Source organism: Rhinichthys klamathensis, unplaced genomic scaffold (genome assembly GCF_029890125.1).
Source record: "Rhinichthys klamathensis goyatoka isolate OS25496 unplaced genomic scaffold, OSU_Roscu_1.1 h1tg000281l_1, whole genome shotgun sequence".
Taxonomy (NCBI): domain Eukaryota; kingdom Metazoa; phylum Chordata; class Actinopteri; order Cypriniformes; family Leuciscidae; genus Rhinichthys; species Rhinichthys klamathensis.
The window spans coordinates 695,648-715,857 of record NW_026606800.1 but is presented as its reverse complement, the minus strand read 5'-3'; the positions used below and the strand labels follow the sequence as shown (position 1 = coordinate 715,857).

Below are 20,210 nucleotides of genomic sequence, written 5' to 3'. Positions count from 1 at the left end.
TAAACAGAGCCAAACTTTAGTACATTCTTGTTGAATTTTAATCATCCAATAACCTTAGTATAGGGAAATAATTGTAACTAGAGAGGTAATGCATATTTGACATTTGAAGGTTATAAACTTTGAGTAATTTGACAAATTGAGAAGATTTTAGTCTTATGTAGACTGCACACTTGGGTATTCTGTAGAAAGATTAAAATGGATTGATGGATTGTTGGATGGATCTTGGATGTATGATTGTGATTGTGAATGAATGGATGTTGTTACATCTGTGGTAACTATGGTGACTAAGGATTTATCAAACAAAAACAAGTTTATAGATTTTTAACAGGCCCACTTCTCTGAACATCTGTTCTGTTCTCTGTAAACTCTCTATAAATGATCATAAATAATTATTGATGAATTAATAGTCTCTGCTGCTAAGTTTCTCTGCGCGCCCCCTTTTGGTTGGAGCGCCGTCCGGAAGTGAGGCAGCAGGGGAATGTCCGGTGACGTCAGTGCGCCTGGACGCCATTAGATCTGCAGCTGTTTGGAGAGAAACAACAACAACACGAACGACCCTCGTACGAAACGCGCACTGGACCGCGGGAGCCCGACGCCTCTTTCCCCTCCCCCGGGCTTCACCGGCTTCTAACCACGGCCGCTCTCGGTGAGGAAACTCTGGCCTCCGCTTCCTCCTCCTCCGACTCGGACACCGGCGGAGCGTCGCCGCCCCCGCGGAAGAAGCACCGAGCCTCGGCGGCGGAGGGAGTAGGAGAGCCCGGGGCTTCAGCGGGCCTGCCATTAGCGACCCACCTCAGCCGAACCGGCACCAACATGCAGTCGAACGGGACCGGACAGGAGCAAAACCACCCAGCCAGTACACAGAACGGAGATGCCAACGGCCTCCAGAGCAACGCGGGCTCGGCTTCGGGGGCCTCCGGGACGAGTTCGGGTTCCTTGAAGAAGAAAAAGCGTCTGTCTCAGTCGGAGGAGGATGTGATCCGCCTCATCGGACAGCATCTGCACGGGTTAGGGCTGAAGTAAGTGTTGCGGAGCACAACCGGACCGAGTCGGTTCTGGTAAAACCCGGTTTGACAGGTCGAGCGCGCGACACAACTAGAGCGCAGCCGTTATGTGATCAACGAAGCGAGCGACGTCGATCTTTTAATGTCGTGTTTAATGACAATCAAAACCTTTATACCCCGACAAAATAATATACAAATATCTATAATTCAACCAGAATGTCAGACAGACACAAACAAAGAGAGGTGCGATCATAGATGACAGCTGTGTGTGTGTCATGTATTTCTCGGGGCCCGAAAGCGTATTTTTGCTTTAGTGGTGTCAAATGTTAAGATAAAAGCAGCATATTTCTGTTAATACATTATATATGCGTGTTTACGTTATATCAAATCTGGATGACATCCTCTGTGTGTTTTTGCGTTTTAATGGCGGCTGTGGAATGTGTGTGTAGCAGCTGGTTTACATTAGAAATAAGCTTGAATCTAATTTTTAGTGAAGATTTGCTAAATCCATCAGCTGCCATTCAGATTCAAACCTCAAACATGAATTCTGAACAATCGCAATCCAGATCACTGTGCTTGAACACACACATCCAAGAACTAGACTACAAGATGAGCCGAAAACATCAAGAAAACTGCAAACATCCTTCCCATCCCCCTCACACACACACTCTCTCTCTCTCTCTCTCTCTCTCTCTCTCTCTCTCTCTCTCTCTCTCTCTCTCTCTCTCTCTCTCTCTCTCTCTCTCTCTCTCTCTCTCTCTTTTGTAATCATAGCATGACGTAATTCTGTGGGACCCTGCATTCAAAACACTTTCACACTGTTCTGGAAACCTTCACCTGTAACGTCCTATTTACTGCATCATTTACTGCATCAACATGTTTCAGCTTGTCTGTTGGTTTTTCTGTCTTTGTTAACCTAAAAATATATGTAAATTAAAAGGAGTGAGTATAGTCATATCTGAGGATGACTATGACTATATTAAAGCAATATGACACAAGTAAGAGTGCTGCTGTTCTGATATTAACTGTGATGTGGCCAAGTACCGCAGGTAATCGCACACAAAATCACCCAAAACCCCTATCAGAAATTATTATTTTTATTACATAGCAGGGCCTCGGTGTCTTATTGCTTTTATGAAACCGTTAATGCATAATAATCAGTGTTAGAGAGACACAAATTCATTAGGCGCCATGCCATCCTTCATTAAGTTTAATAGTTGGCCTTTTAACTTCAGATGGCAAGAGTACTTGAAGAACTAGCTTTTAGGGCTGGGCAACGATTAATCGTGATTAATCGCATCCAAAATAAAAGTTTGTGTTTACATAATATATATGTGTAGTGTGTATAATTATTTTGTACATATATAAATACACACACATGCATGTATATATTTAAGAAATATTTGCATGTATATACTTTATATATATTTATACATAATTAATAGTATATATAAATATAAATATTTGATATATTAATAACCCATTTTTCTTAAATGTATACATGCATGTGTGTGTATTTATATATACAAAATAATTATACACACTACACACACATATATTATGTAAACACAAACTTTTATTTTGGATGCGATTAATCGTTGCCCAGCCCTACTAGCTTTTGTTTTTCTCAAAGATGGCAAATAGAAACGGTGAAGCTTTAGTTATGGTATTTGATTAAGGTGTAATAAATGAGCAATGTTTTATCTGTCTCTATTTTAGTCAGACGGTGGATTTGTTGATGCAGGAATCTGGCTGTAGATTGGAGCATCCGTCAGCCACAAAGTTTCGGAACCACGTCATGGAAGGGGAATGGGACAAGGTAAGCTTATTCCACATGACATATTTAGGCCTGGTTTCATAGACTGGGCTTAGATTAAGCCAGGATTAGACCTTAGTTCAATTCGGATACATGCAGGTTTTATATAGCATATATTTTAAGATATGCTAGTGCAAGTTGCTTACAGGTAAAACTGCTCAAACATGCATTTAATCTGGGACTAGGTTTAAGCCTTGTCTGTGAAACTGGGGGAATATGTCATTTTGATGGTTTAGATTCAAAGTTGTCAGGAAAGACAGTCACTGTTATCGCGGTTATCAAAGTTTACCCCATGTACTTTCTCAATACATTCTTAATTGCATTCCGTGCTTTTATTTTGCATGATGCATCAGTGCATGTTAAAGATAATATGTTTGTATTTGTAATCTTTCATAATAATACAGGGTTCCTACGCAGTTTGCAAAAGAATGATCAGAGTTAAATTTCCTGGTCTGGATAAGTATGGAAAAAAGAAAACCGTATGGAAAATATTTGTTTCCAGGCTATTGCCCTTATTCAAGTTTCTAAAATATAAAAGTAAGATTTTCTAAAAATGAATCGATCATACAAGAGTGTTTAGTGATTTTTGAACACGACTGAGTGCACAATTTTATTATGCAAAACGTGTCTTTAGCATAAGCTAGTCTTTTTTTAACTTAAATGAATGTGTGTGTGCCACTCGGACCAGCAACTGATAAAGGAGCAAAGGATCGTCTTAAATCAGACTGTTCTGCTTGGTGATCATGCAACATCAAACCACATTTACAGTATCAAACTGATGTGTCAGAGGTGTGAATATACAGGTTATAAAATAAAAAATATTTACAGATGACTGTACTATACTGTACTACAGATGACAAAAATAATGCTGCATGAACCATTTATCCTAAATATGATCTGAAAAATCGTTTTGAAGGAGTTCTGGAAATTTGAGTGTGGATTTTGTTAAATGGGAAATGTGTCTGGGAACCCTGATAACTAGTCTTTTACTTTTGGCCAATGTTCCAACCACTTTTGAATTCTTATGTTTAATGAAGTGAGGCCAGATTTAGTTTTAGATTTTTTTTTTAAATCAAAGATAAACTTTACATTTTAAATAAACTTTTTTTTATTATATGTTGTTGATTTGTTGTACTTTTTCTATTTTTTCCCCACTGTCTCTCATCATGAATAAATCCATGGTAGCTGTGGTGCTAAATTAAAAACAAAAAACAACCAATCCAGTCAGTTCCCAATGGATAAAGTGACTCCTTTTTCCTCATTAAATCTAGTTTCACTGAGTTGTGAGGGCTGCGTCATGTTTATTAAGGTCTGATATGCTGACTGAAGGGTGAACTGCTGGTCAAAGCTCATGTAAATATGTATATGAGGGAGCTGTGAAAGGTCCTTATTAAAAGAGACCTTAATTCTTTCTGATTTATGTGGTTTTGCATGTATAGAGAGTTTTGGTTTTGGCTCCATGGTGAATTCAGCCATTCTTTTCTCTAACCACAAGTATGATTTTTTTTTTTTTTCAGTACATGATTGCAGGTCTTTCCTTTTCCTTTACACTTCATGACCAAACTGAATGAAAAGTGGATTCATATATTTGTCTGCAGTGTAGTTTAAAGATAAAAACAATCCAGATATGCTGTATTCTGTACAGGAAGGACTAGGTTTATTTGACCATCTCTCACCTGATTTTAGGAGAGTTTGGATGTGGGTTTGGACCATTGAAACCAAGATTTTCTAATATGTCAGGCAGAAACAATAATCATGCTGACATTTTGAGAGTTCGTGGTGGGATAAAACAAACTATCTAGAAATTGTGCTCCTGGCTTGAGGAACTGTTTCAGTCACTTCTGTGGATTTGGGGATTTCTTTTGCTTGTTCTGAACCAACAGTGGAAAAGCTGAATCCTATTTTTCCATCTAATTCTTTACTAGTTTTCTTTCTATTTATACAGGCAACTTTACAAACACCTAATGCTTCTTTTCATCTTATAAATGGAATTTGTGCAGGAAATGCTGCTCTTTTAAAATCATTTGCACATTTTGATCAGTTTTTAAGTTTGATTTTTAATCTTTCTTTAAAATGCAGTACACTTTTGGTGTTTGGTTATTTAATGCAAAGACATTCAGAGAATTGAAGTATGAATAAAGTGTCCAGATACTTTTTGGGGCTATTATATTTCATACAAACCATTTTGAGTTTTAAGGTCACTTCTTGACTTATGTTGTAACTAAGCTTGAAGGTTTTAAAGTAAAATCTATATGCTGTGCCTGTGCCTGTACTATGGTTGATGGTATTTTTCCACACAATGCTGAACTGATGCTTCTGTTTCTTTCTGTGACACAGGCTGAAAACGACCTCAACGAGCTAAAAGCATTGATGCATTCACCCAACGCTATTGTGGTAAGACCACCAGACCCGGCCACATGCGCTCTTAATCCTGAAAGCTTCATCTGGAACAAGTGTTGTAGAAATCATTCTGTCATAAGTTTTTTCTTAAATTGGAACGTCAAGCCCACACTAAAGGCTTAGTAAGTACTGGCTAGTTTGTAACTCTGTATTAAGTTTGGTTGCACCATATGTTCTTGAGGCAGAACGTAGCTAGTAGGTCGAAAGCTCTTTCTAAAGTAATGCATAGTTGCATAATATGATGTTTACATTCAATGGTCCAGTAGCAGCCTTCACATTTGTGAGCAGAAGTTGTTGAAACAGTGAATTTCAGTTTATCCTGTTAAAGTTTATTCTAACTTCTTTTGCCTCAAGTAGCTTATGGTAAAAATACATTTCCACTGAAATGCGATGAATAATCATGAAATAACACAAGTATTTTGTGTAAATAGCATTCAGAATATCAGTATGTCAATAAATACTGATACAAACAAACATAAGAAATGAGATTTATATATTATGATTGGTTTTGTTTGACACACAGTGTTTAGTTAGGGTTGGTTTTGAAGAGCCGTTCTTTCTCTTAACATGTAAATGAGTGTAAATGTCAACTTCATCTTCTATGTCTGAAGGATTGTTGTTTGTCAGGTAAAACATGAGCTTATTGATGCAGTTCAGTGAACATCCTGTTCTGTAAATATTTATTTGTTTATAGTTACTAAGCTAAGTTGTAACTGATGCAACCGGTCCCTGGTCATTTCTGGTTTCTTGCTGCACAGATTTGAGATTGTTGACCTGACCCGATCTCGGGGTGTTTCGTCTTTAAAGAACCAAACTCTAACCTTTATAACTGAAACAACTGAACAAGAACCTAGTTGTCTTTGCATTCACATTATCTGTGTCCTTCAAAGGGGGCTCAGATTTATTTGTGGCATTTTAGTTGTAAGCATGTCTTTTGTTGTGTCTCCGTATTGGTTCTGACTGTTGTTTAAAGTGGACTATTCTGCCATGTGTATGAGAAATGATTGGGGTCACTGAAGTGAGTCTTTCTCTCTCTCTTTCTTTCTAGCGGATGAAGTTTCTGCTATTACAGCAGAAGTATCTGGAGTATTTGGAGGATGGAAAAGTTCTGGAAGCTCTGCAAGTGTTGAGAGGAGAGTTGACTCCACTCAAATACAACACTGATCGAATCCACATGCTCAGCGGGTACTAAACATAACACATTAACATACTTGCCATTGTTAAGAGTAATAAACAATTTCTCTGTCTTGAAAGGTTTATTTGTTATTGCTAATATGGTTGTCGCGATAACCACAATATTGTAATACCACGATACTTACAAGCCAACCGCAGAGGAACGCAAGTAACCGCCACAACCGCGATGTTCATGTGTTGTTTTTATTGTTTTTTGTTTTTTTCATAAGGCTATGCCGTTCTTGTTTTACACTTCATGCATGTGTATTGAATGTTAAATAAGTTAATATGATAACACATTTTTTTCTTTTGTACTTAAGACTCTGTGTACAATTGTGATTTGTACAGAGGCTCTGTTGATTTGCACAAAACAAGTCTAAACAGAGAGAGGGAGAGGTTGAATGAGCACGTGCAATAACCCGTGTCTATCCTTCTTCAGGGCAAGTCATATATTCATGAAAAAAAAGGTTTGCCATGTCCGAAGAGGAAAGGGAAATATTTGCCGTAGCATCCTGTCAACGTTTAAGGGTATTTCCCATGAATGTCGTCAGTACTGGTCAATGGATTGACCAGCACAGTGCTGATGCTGGATACTATTGGGAAATATCAACAGTCTTAGCCTCTCATCTAGTCAGATTTGAGGATTGGAACTAACTGTACATTATACAAACAATAGCACAACAAGCTTATTGTCAGGTTTATGTTCTGTTATGTGGACCAGTATTTTTATCTGTTCTGTTTCGTTTAGTTCCTGTTTCCCCGCTCTGTTTAGTTTCGGTTTCATTGTTTACTGATTATGTCCTTATTTGTTTATATAGTTACATATTAGTTTCAAATATGTTTAGTTTACTTTCCTACCCCTATTTAAATAGCCCTGTGTTTCAGTTCTTGTTCAGTTCTCGTTTTGTTTGCATTATTCTCCTGCGTGTTCATTTAGAGTGTTTGGATTATTAATAAAGCCTGTTTTGTTTTTGAATCTCCATCTTCGTGCCTGTTGACCACATTGTAACACTTATTTATATAGCAAAAATAAATAATTTTTAAAATGGCGATAGAATCGCATATCGTGATAATTAGCCACTCACAATCACTGCCAGGGAAATTCCTTTAGCCCTAATTGCTAAAATGTATTACTATTGAGCTCTATATACATCTTGTACTATGAAAATCACTGTGATCGGTGTCGATGGCTCGCTTTGATTTGCTGTGTGTTTTTGAGGTATCTGATGTGCAGCCATGCTGAGGATCTGAAGGTAAAGGCGGAATGGGAGGGAAAAGGCGCTGGATCACGTTGTAGATTACTGGACAAGCTCCAGGGTGAGTATACAAACACACACATTTACAAAGATATATATGTGAGGACATACCATTGTCTCCTGAGGGCTTTTCACACTGCGCCAAACCCCGGGTTATCATCATTTTAAAACCCTGCTTTTAACCCCGCTTTTTTTTTTTTTTTTGCAGTATTAACCCCGCATTGCAGTGCTAAACTGGTAAGATGTGAAGCGATATGGTGTTAGAATGTTATGGCAGATGCTTAGCTACAGACAAGCAAATGCGTGCCTCATATTCACATGGTTTGACAGTCACGGAAAAACTGCGTGTTGCGTAAACAATCGTTTCGGCTTTTGAGGAGAAAAATGTCAAATGGTGACAGAAAACGCGACAGTTGGAGTTAAGTAGAGACCATTTCATTCTTACCTTTATAGTCCAAAAAATCTGTTCAGGATAAACTTGTTAGTACAGTTGGCATTATATAATATGAGGATGTGCAATGCTAGAGCGTGCTGCGTTCGTCTAGTCAGTGACACCACAAATATGCAATTAGAAATGTGGAGCGAGCTAGATAACCCTAGCCTGGATGCCAGCCCGAACTCCGCCCACAACATTTTTTGGTCGGGAAGTTCGGTCTGGACTCGCTCCATTGAGGAGTAATAATGATCGGTTCAGAATTAGTCGGGCCAATCAAATTGCCAGGGCGGGCTTTATACGATGATGGACAGATGATCTGCAGTTACGTAATCATCACGTTATCAAAGAGTGCTTGGGTTGAACTGGTTTCCCTCAGAGATGACTGCAGCTGGAGAATTGAGATGTAACGTTATAGATTCCGCTATCGCGTCTGTTGTAAAAGAAATCGACAGCGCATTCATTTTAAAAGACGAACAGAGAACTGCAATCAAGGTATTTGTCTATCGGAAAGATGTGTTTGCCGTCCTTCCTACGGGATTCGGCAAAAGTTTATTTTATCAGCTGGCTCCGATGGTCGCTAAGAAGATGGGACGCAATGAAAGCCCTGTGGTCGTTGTGGTTTCTCCTTTGGTCGCACTCATGGAGGACCAAGTAAAAGAAGCAACACTCATTATTTTACTACAACTTCCAGCGTGCGTGCGGTTGAGTTCTGTTGACAACTATGCGTAGCTCAACATCCGTCACTTACTGCGTTGCTCTGATTGGTTGTAGGTCTATCCAATTGAGTGCTGAGGTTGTTGTTTTTTTCTGGTTCGGTTAAGACGCCTCATAATCAAAGCCAAATGTAACAGTATCAGACTCACATTCTGACTAGAATATGAGTATGACGAAGTCAGGCTAAGATAACCCAGGATTCCATTTAAACCGGGTTTACAATGACCCAGGCTAACTATTTCAAGTGTGAAAAGCCATCTATTGATTTGATTAGGAATGCACAGATTTTTTTTAATGATTTTGAACTTTTAGAATAAAAAAAAAATCATTGCTTTTAAGCACTTCACAAAATGGAAATTTTGTCAGATGTAGCTCATATTTGAGGGTATTTTTGTCTTCAGCGTATAGCCTAGTAAACAAGCACAACCCACAATCTTTCTCTCTTTTCTATTAACTTCATATTTATCTTAATTCTTCTCATGTGTTTGTGTGTATCGTTTAGCGTACCTGCCCCCCTCTGTAATGTTGCCTCCTCGGCGGCTGCAGACGCTGCTCAGACAGGCTGTGGAGATGCAGAGAGATCGCTGCCTTTATCACAACACCAAACTGGACTCCAGTCTGGACTCTGTGTCCTTACTGCTGGATCATGTCTGCACCAGGTGTGCTGCGTTTACACATTCAAACGCAACACACACACACACACACCCTCCTCCGCTCTCAACGATTTCAACATCTCCGTGTTTGTGTTTGCAGGAAACAGTTCCCCTGTTACACACAGCAGATCCTCACAGAGCATTGCAATGAAGTCTGGTTCTGCAAGTTCTCCAACGACGGCACTAAACTCGCCACCGGCTCGAAGGACACAACTGTGATCATCTGGCAGGTGGAGCCGGTGAGTGAGGACGTCTTTCATGTGGACAAGCAACGAAACATTTGAGCATCTCGGAAGTCAAACTTTTTTTTCTCACACACAGGACTCGCATCAGTTGAAGCTCTTACGGACTCTGGAGGGCCACGCGTACGGTGTGTCGTATCTCGCCTGGAGTCCTGATGACGTTTACCTGATAGCCTGCGGTCCAGACGACTGCTCTGAGCTCTGGCTGTGGAACGTTCAGGTAAACACACTGCACATTAGGCTTGGGCGGTAATACGGTAATATCGTATACCGCGGGATCTAAAAATAGCAACGGTATCAGTTTCAATATCGTCATACCGTCATAAAAAAAATCCAATGCACTTATATAGGAGACAAGGATTAAATATTAAATATAATTTATTTAATGGCTAAAAATGCTTATGTGTGGTTGTCATCACGTGACAGTGTGGAGGAGAAAGAGTGGGGGAGAGAGGGGGAAAGATGGCAAGTTGCGCACCGAGTGACCTGGTCTCGAAGAAGAACACGACTTCTGCAGTTTGGCAGGGATGGGCATTTCAAGCAAAAATAATATTTGAAGATCGCCTGGTATTATTTGATTATTATTCGAAAATCGCACCCCTCCACCATATGCACACACACATGCATGTAGGCTACACAGCTATGGAGCGGTGTGACACTTAAATAGGCTATAAGTAAAAAAAAAAACGTATTTCTTTTCATATTTATGTTTAATAATATAATGTTGTTATTTTTTTATTTCATCTATGTTGATTATATGAAAAGGAAACTGCATGAGATGAATAAGATAGGATGATAAGATGCCCAATATCGGAAAACATTTGGAATGGGTCAGACATGATTTTTGACCACTTATTACATTTTGTTTTCAATTCAATTCAATTCAAATTTATTTGTATAGCGCTTTTCACAATACATATTGTTTCAAAGCAGCTTTACAGAAAGTGCATTTCAGAAATGTACATAGAAGAATATAGTTAGTTAATCATCATGTATTAATTTAGGGCATAACATTTCGCCGGCGTCGAGTCGTCTCATCGCAGGTGTTGGGGCATCTGAAGTCTCCGTGAGAGGCTTTCGTTTTGTAGAAAGCCTTTCTTTAAAGTGAATTTCGTTTTGTATAAATTGTATCTTAATTTTAATCAATGTTTCATCAACGAATTGCCTGGAGTAATAAATAAAAGCATATTTATTAGACAATATAAACCGGACACGGAGGCACCGGCGCGTGAACTGGAGCGCGTCTCCTAAAAAAACGAAACTCAGCGTATAAGATAGATGCCTTAAATATCTGAGAAGTGTATATATATAGTAAGCTTGAAATGTCTACTTTTAAACAAAACAATTAAAAACTAAAAGAAATGGGCTGCTCTCTGTGTAGGCTAATTCATATGAAGTGTGCATTTCTCTCTATGCGCGTTCACTACTGCGAAGATGAGAGTCTGCATCGTAAACTTTATCTGTGCAGCCACTGACATAGAAAGTTTTTCATTAATAAACAATTCAAATGTTTCATGCATTATAATTACTTTTGCCGGTTCTTTGTGGCAAGCTTTATGCGTGCTTTGAGATGCAGAATAGGCAATATATTACGAAAACGCTCATTATGGTTTAGCATTCTCTCCTATATATATTTAAGTAATTTAATCAATATAAATATGTGATTAGACTAATGGCTTAAATCAACTACTACTAGTCAACTAGAAAAAAAAACCTTTAGTCGTGCACGGGCAGCCCTACTTCACATGTTTTCTAACCAGCATGTCACTGCGGGCGTTCTGAGCGCGCGACGCTGAGTGGACTGAGCACGCGGCGCGGGATCTTCAGAAATGCGCTCTCTGCTCTGGAGGAAATATTACCACTCCGCTCGCATGCTCTGGTGTGAGACAATGTGCATCTTCTCCTGTTGTCTGAGAGTTGATTGACAGCTTTTAGATGCATTATTGGCATCGCCACCCTCTGGTTGAACGTGTCACCACCGCATCAGAACGGAAAACATGGGGATTTTTTTTAGACAATAATCCCACAACCTATTCCATATTCTATAATAAAATCAAATATTCGAAAATTGTGACTCATCCCTGCTCAAACCAACAGTTTGGTGATGCCTTCTGAGCCTTATGTCATAATTTTGAATTATCACGCGGTAATACCGTATACCGCGGTAAAATAGGGAGGAGGTTTGACGGTATCAAAATTTGGATACCGCCCAAGCCTACTGCACATCTTAATGTATTTTGATTTGCCAGAATATGCATTTTAGCAAGAGATCTTCTAAATTTGGGCTGATCTAATGCTACCTTCAAGTCGTTGTTGCATTTACAAGATGACGATTGCACATGAAGCTTCTTTTGTTGGAAGTAAAAAAGAGAAAACATGTTATGTCATTACTATCCAATATCCAAAATCAAAAAATTTTTTTTTTTTTAGCTGTAGTTTATTAAGAATAATTATGAAAATATAAAATTAAATAATATAATGATCATTATATATTATAATATATAATTTAAAAAACTATTCATACTTGTGATTACATAATTTTTTTCATATTCAATCATTTAAAATAATTCTAATTAATATGAAAAGTACTATTTTATTGTAGCAATATTATCCTTATATTTACTACCTTTAAACATTTTTTTGTTTTATAAATAAATATAAATTGAGTTGAAAATTATTACAATTATTTCAGATTTTTCAAATTCATTGATTTAGTTCTAGATTATTTTTGAAAATACTGGTGATTTATTTACTCTCTTTAAAATGAATTTGTGATGTTTTACAATAAAATAATGAATATTAAAAATGATTACATTTATTATTTATTAATCATTTTTCATATTATTTCAAATTTATTCATTTTCAAATTAATTTATTTGTAATGATTTTTGAACATAATATTGTGTTAAATTTTATTACAGCCATGTTATCATTGTGTTATTTACTTTCCTTAAATTAAATTGTGTAATAAATCGGCTCATAAATTGGCCATCGGCCACCCAACTCGAAGATATCAGCATTTGCTATTAAAAACCCCTTTTGGTTGATTCACCACTGAAGTGTGTTAGATGTAGACAGAGGCTGTGTCCGAAATCACGTACTGCTTGAGCAGACACTACATTTGAATTTGAACTTACTTAAAGTACGTTCTATATAGAAAGTGTGTAGTATGAATGTAATCCATACGTACTACATCCGCCATGTTGTCATTATCATGTGACCTACTACCAGCGTCAGTAGCGTCCCTTCACCTCTATTCATAAATCCTCTCCCGTGGCCTCATGGGATAGTAAAGTGTCCATCATGCGCACTTCAGGATCTCACCGGAAGTAGTAGGTCATCCGGGGGCTTTTCGCCTACAGTTATTCAGACAAACTACTCTGTTGGCGTACTGTTTTTAACATACTATATAGTATTCGGAAGCATTCAATTTCGAATTTCGTAAAGACTTTAATTTTAGCTCAACTCTGACCTTTGACTCTCTTCTTGCACCTGGTGGTCAGACAGGAGAACTGGGGACAAAGATGAGTCAGTCTCACGAGGACAGCCTGACCAGTGTGGCCTGGAACCCCGACGCCAAGCGCTTCGTTACAGGAGGACAGAGAGGGCAGTTTTACCAGTGTGTAAGTTCAAAATGGACTTGCTTCTCTTTAGCTTAGTAATGATGAACTCTACAGTTATTAAACTGAACTGACTTGAGCTGAATAATGACACTATTGTCTTTTTCGAGCTTCTTTAGGGCAGAATTAGAATTGTCTCACTCTTGTAGTTTGCATTATTGATTGTTATTTTCCTGTTTATTACTGTGAAGCTGCTTTAAAACTATTTTAGCAGCTTTGTATTAAGCACTACATAAATAAAGGTGACGTGACTTGTTGATTTGTTGGTTGCGCTTGGACAGGATCTTGACGGAAACCTGTTGGAGTCGTGGGAAGGCGTGCGTGTGCAGTGCCTCTGGTGCATGAACGACGGCCGGACTGTTCTCGCCTCTGATACGCACCAGCGGATCCGTGGATACAGTTTCGAGGACCTAACAGACAGAAACATGTAAGCAGATGTTCATTTTTCAGATGGTTCTGAGTTTTGGAAGCTGTGTCTGAACTTTCACTTCTCTATTTGATTCTACTCTAGAGTTCAGGAGGATCATCCTATAATGTCTTTCACTGTTTCTAAGAATGGAAGATTAGCTTTGTTAAATGTTGCAACTCAGGTAAGCATATGGGTCTCAAACTTGGGTTCATTCATTTACTTTTTTTTAAAAATTCATGTTTTTAACAATAAAAGAATAGTAGTTAATTCTTAATTATTATTAAATAAAATTAATCCTAAAAATATTTTTTATTATTATAATATTCATTCATTTTCAAGTTGATTTTCATTAATTTTGAAGATATTATTTCATTACTGGAATACTTGCTTATGTTTACTACCTTTCAATTAATTTGTATGCTTTTTAGCTTTTAAATGATTGATAATTTATTAAAATTATGTTGTTACTTTTTTCAAGATTATTTTCGAGAATATTCTATTTTATTGCAGATATGTTATCCTTATTTTCTTTATAATTTGATTATTAATAATTTCTTAAAATAATTTAATTATAGTTTTTTATAGTAGTTATTTTTAAATAATAGTTTAAGTATTTTTCAATCTATTTGAGAATATTGCTTTAAATTATATTTCAGTAATGTTATCTTTTTATTTTTTCCATATCTTCATATTGTGATGTTTTACTAATGTTCAGTGTTTATAAGCGAATGTGTGTCTTGTTGTGTCCTAACCAAATCTTGTGTGTTTGTCTCAGGGCGTTCATCTCTGGGACCTACAGGACCGTGTGTTGGTCAGGAAGTTTCAGGGTGTGACACAGGGTTTCTACACCATTCACTCCTGCTTCGGTGGACACAACGAGGATTTCATCGCTAGCGGCAGTGAAGGTAACTTACTTTTATTCCTCAGCTTCTTTGCTCAGGTGTATTTTTAATGTGTTACTCAATCTCGCTCTGTCTCTCAGATCATAAGGTATATATTTGGCACAAGCGCAGTGAGCTGCCGATCGTGGAGTTGACGGGACACACACGCACAGTGAACTGTGTCAGCTGGAACCCGTGTATTCCCAGTCTTATGGCCAGCGCTTCTGATGACGGCACAGTGCGAATCTGGGGACCCGCACCCTTCCTGGACGCACAAGAGCTGGGCGGCCTCAATGGTACAGACATACTATCCAACCGCAGAATATACAGCAAGTGTAATTACACTGCTAGTTACAGCTTTGATTCTTCAGATTTATTTCACTGGGTGACCTTTAGGTTTCAGCCTAGTTGATGCACAAGCAAAAAATACTATCACTCTCAATAATACTTGACATAAAGACAGCAATAATCTATTCAAATGTGAGTTTCAATAACATTCTTAAATAAATAGGATTGGCTGTGTTAAATATTCCTGGTTTCAGCATATTCTAAAAAAATATTGAATTTTTCCTGTTTCTACTTTTCACAATCCAGTAAAAAAATTATTTGTTAAAATGTTTTTATTATTATTATTACTATATAATTATTAACAAATATATATTATTATATTATCAAAAGTTATTTTTCCACAAATTCTCAAATTGTTTTTGAAAACATTTACATTTTATTGCAGCAATCCCACCCTACATTAGTGTTGTCAAAAGTACCAACTTCGGTATGGTACTGAAATTGAAAAAAAATGTGACTATACCAGCATTTCCCTCTAGCATTTTGAGTGCTGTTGAATGGATTCTTAAACGCCTCTGATTGGCCATTGCGTTCACATGCTCAACATATATGGCTACATTATGTAACAGAAGTATCTTTTTTATTTATTTTTATGTTGACTTTAAGCATTGTTGAAGACTTTTTAACTACTTTGTTTCAACGTAATCTCATTTGAGGCTGCCGGACGTTCAGCCAGTAGTGGATTGCGAGTGATTGAGTCATGAATGCATGAGCTACGATAACTTTTCTGGAACAGAAACAGTGTTTTGTCACTATAGCAGTATTTCTAATGCGGTTCTAAAGACTGGGACTTACAAAAGCCATTATGCTGTCGAACAGGTTCTTAACCATATTGTTGTGACTGAAGCTTTTTACCAATGAATAGTATATTCTGTTAATCAAAATTTAACAAGAATTTTGTTAGTACAGTCTGGTAACTTTAAAAACCAGTCTGGAGTAAATATAAAATAATTATGTAATAATTAAAGTAATTATGTTTAAGTTGTAAACTGTTATATGCACTACCATTAATTTTTTTCTTTTTTTTTTGAAATTTTTTTATATATTCACCAAGGCTGCATTTATTAGATCAAAAATACAGTAAAACTGGTAATATTGTGAAATATTTATTACTATATATATATATATATAATTCTTTTTTTTTTCTTTTTTTTTGCCTGTTGAGTGGATCTATTTGAATATATTTTAAGATGTAATTTATTCCTGTAATGCAAAGCTGAATTTTCAGCATCATTACTGATCCTTCAGAAATCATTCTAATGTGATGATTTGCTGCTCAATAAACATTTATTATTATTATTATTATTATTATATTGATGTCGAATTCAGCTGTGCTGCTTAATGTTTTTGTTGAAAATGCTTTTTTTTTCTTTGATGAATCGAAAGTTCAGAAGAACAGCATTCATTTGAAACACAAATCTTTTGTGACATTATAAATGTCTTTACTGTCACGTGATCAATTGAACTCATCCTTGCTGAGTAAAAGTGTTGCAATCACGTGTCAATCTCTCATTTTCTCAGAGAGTTGCAACAGTATGGACAGTTGATGGCAGCCCTGGAACAGACGGCTTCTTATTACAAAAAATATGCGAAGTCCAACAGAGAAAAACACGATTACAGCATTGCCCTCCTCCACAACGACACACAAGAGTGCAAACGCGAAAGAGATCCAGAGCCTCGCTTTCAGGAGTCCGGAGGCAGCGGAGACCCCTGACGCTGATCTCCATAGGGACCCGCTTCCATAACCACGGATCTGATCTCTTTCCCATCGGGTTCCCCGTGTTTCCACATTATAACCCTTACATTAGGCCTGAAGACAAGATGCCGCCCATCAGGCTCGAGCGCCGGGGTGGGTGACCAGGGTTCGGCCGGGTGTTTAAACTCACACTCAATGTTTTTTCTCTCGCTCTCAATCCTCCTGCGGCAAAGGGACACAACACTTTTTTAAAAAAGAAATCCTAGTCCTAGCAATTCTCTTTTGTTCCTTTAGCAGTTGATCAGCTTGGGCTTTTAGTGTTAATGATGGAGTGCTGTAGTTTTTTTTTTTTTTTTTATCTTTCAGAACACAAATGCATTTGTTTCCACCGGGCCCACGTCACGCATCAGCAGGGGTCAGAGGTCACGTTCTGATCTCTGAGAGTTTGAGCGTTGGACTCAAATTTTGCTTCGGCCTCCCTCCTGTAGCACAGCCGTGTGTGTGTGTGTGTGTGTGTTAGTGTGTGTTCAAATGTGCCTGAAGTTGGTGTACGTTCGCATGTGGCACTGTTTTCACATCAGCGTGAGTGTGTCCCCTGTTTAGCTGTATTAATCATTTTAACAGAATCTGACCGAAGCCCCAGAGACCTTCATCTGTGGAACAAAAACTTGAGAACCATTTTGTATCTTTTTTTTTTTTTTTTAAAGAAACCTATTAGCGAAGTTCCTTGTTTTCACCACTTACCTTAGAGGTGGCGTTCAGGAGAGAGACTTTGTCATATTAGTTTGAAAAATTGATCGGAAACGTGACTTTGAGAGCGAAATGCACGTTCTCCTTACACAGAGCGTGCGTGAAAACGTGCCGACAGCTTTAAACAGAAAAGATACTGTGACACTCAAACTGTCAATCAGATATTCGGCTCCTGATGAGGAGTTTGTGGCGTTTAAATGACCTATGCAGCAACATTTGAGCTGAGACCCCAGATATAATGTTTCTTGCAGCAGCCATACCAGCATTAAAATAAACCGTCTCCGACCGCACTACATATCCACAACCATTTCATCTCTGCCTGTACGTTAGTTCAGTTAAATCCACACGGTCAAGTTCCCTGATCTGAGCTGTTTACACCAAATATCAAGCATTTGAGTCCCCCTTTTTGGAGAGAAATAAATATTTGCTATGGACTGATATTAAATGTTTGAAAAGAAATGCTTTTCTGCCTGTTTTTATGGAAGTTTTTGTTACTTTTTTTGGTTTACAATATTTTTTTTATTTTTTTTGGTTGACTTTATCTCTGTATCATTATATTAAACTATAACCAGATAATTTGTCTCCTCTTTTTTAAAATCTTTTATTTAAGCATTATTAGCATTCTTTTTTTATTTTAAACATATATATTATTACATTAACCATCATTTTATTAACATCCACATATGCTTTCCGCAGTCATAAGATGGTGCTAAACGCCCCGGCCTTTGCCTCGCAGGTGGAAGTTTAAATGGATATCCAGATTATTTCACAATCTTTTCTAAACTTGCATCAAACACTTTATTAAACATTTTTAAGGGTTTACCCTCGCCAACTTTATGAATCTTAACAGCTGGGCGCTAAAGCGCTACGTGAAATTCGTTATAAAAGCAATTGTTTGAGAGCAATTCATGATCAATTCTATTGTTCCAATGACTATTTTAGTTATTAAAGATTTGTAAAAATTGATTTTGATATAGAAAGGCTTCAGTGAAATCTCTGCATTGCTCAGCAACATCTGCCTGTTTTGGTTTTCATTGAATTTTGCCTGTTTACTTGAGGACCATTTTGTGCCATTAGCAAATAAACATGAATAAAATCTCAACAATAATTGGTTGCTGCTTGGACCAGGCTGATGCTTGTGCACTGTGACACGTCTTTGCTGTTGATTTAGCTGATCTGAGAGCAGTTTGTCACTTTCTTTGGCTATTCCTCATTGTTTTAAAGAACTAAAAACAAGCCTGCTCATTACAGCAGTAGACATACTATTAATGCATTTGATGATGATGATGATGGGGGTAGTATTGTTACTCTACTAACCATATGCAAGAGGGTCTCTTTTTTCCAGCCAACTGCAGGTGTGTTGCTCTCATGTTTGTGAATCAGATGTGTGAGAGGTTTTCGTCATGATAACTGCTCCTGTCCGAAGGGCATCCCATTTGCATTAAATGTGTTATTTCAAAAGTGATTGTACTGTTTTGTATTGTTGTGTAGGAAATGTTATGTATGCATATTTTCAATAAAGCATTCAGGGTTTTGAAACATAATGAGGCATTTCACATTGAACTGCATGGGGTCACAAGACCACTGTTAAAAATGTTTAGTTTTTTTTTGTTGTTTAGTGACCAATTCTTGAACCTTTACAGAATATTTGGTTACCTTGGTTACAACAAGAATAATCCTCTATGAAACGTACTGTGGTGGTACCATCAGGCGCGTCGTTAGACATGCCCCGGATGTTTTTTTTATAGCCCCGGATCTCAAAAAATTTAATTTATTGAAAATTATTATTTTTTAATAATTTTGTATTTATTTAAAAAAAATTGACCGGGTCTTTTAATCTATTCTTCGGAGTCACGTATTAAAGACGATTAAAATGTGTTCAAGCAGATCAAAGTTACTAATGGTTATAGCATGCTTGCATTTAGAGTGCGCACCAGAGGAGAGAGAGAGAGCCTGAAAGAGCCATCGGTTAACTTACAGCTTTAGGGGTTGACTGTCATTGTTGTTTGTGGCTTCTGGTGGTAGCTATTATGGACATTAGACACTTTTTAAAAAGGAAAATAAGGAGTCATGAACGATACGAGGCGGATGAGAGGCAAGAAGAGTTACTGGCGCCAGGGTGACGAGAAGTCCCGAAAAATTCGGGACAGTCCCGAAATCTAAGCTGTTGTCCCGAATCCCGAAACCGGCCTTAATTGTCCCGAAAATTATACTAAAGCAAAATCTTGATATAAAACATTAAAAACTGTCCGTGGAAGTTGAGTCGTCCTGCAGCCAGCCCCCTCAAGTTGCAGCGGCCGCAGCCGCGAGGACAGTGAATGTGCAGGCAGCCAGTCTAAACTTTTGTTTTTTTACGCGCGTCAATCGTAATTAAATCGCTGTTTTGCGGCCGTTTTTTTAAATGAAACATACACTGAACGTGGAGAATTAACAACTTTTTATTGTTAACTGCTGCGCATGTGATTTAGTCAGCTTGATTAACATTATTACAATATATTCCTATTTAACACAGATGTTTTTTGCTAATTACAGAAACTATAAGCTCAATTCATAAGTATAAATATATATTTATAAAATGTATAAGTATATATATTTGTATGGTCCTCGAATGTGTTCGAATATTTCAACAGTATCAGCCTTTTCACTGTTTGTATCACTCCGCTTGTCTGTGTTTGCCCAACTTGCATCATTAAGCCAGTAGGTGGCGACAAGTGACTGTCTTTATGAGTGAACAATTGAACTGATTAGTGCCAAAAACATTGATTAACTTAAGAAAGAAACCAAGTTGCTGAAACCAATCTTTAATGCTAAT

General features: G+C 37.5%; 1 protein-coding gene across 1 annotated transcript; it reads left to right on the top strand.

Moving 5' to 3' along the window:
* The first annotated feature begins 474 nt into the window (after nucleotides 1-474).
* Nucleotides 475-18,940, top strand: wdr26b (WD repeat domain 26b). Its single transcript, XM_056269119.1, has 14 exons — nucleotides 475-1,019; nucleotides 2,724-2,823; nucleotides 5,158-5,214; nucleotides 6,269-6,405; nucleotides 7,613-7,710; nucleotides 9,302-9,458; nucleotides 9,553-9,691; nucleotides 9,774-9,914; nucleotides 13,198-13,317; nucleotides 13,596-13,741; nucleotides 13,826-13,904; nucleotides 14,499-14,628; nucleotides 14,706-14,900; nucleotides 16,474-18,940. Exons 1-14 carry the CDS (start codon nucleotides 814-816, stop codon nucleotides 16,497-16,499), a joined length of 1,731 nt encoding a protein of 576 aa, XP_056125094.1. The 5' UTR covers nucleotides 475-813; the 3' UTR covers nucleotides 16,500-18,940.
* Nucleotides 18,941-20,210: the final 1,270 nt, after the last annotated feature.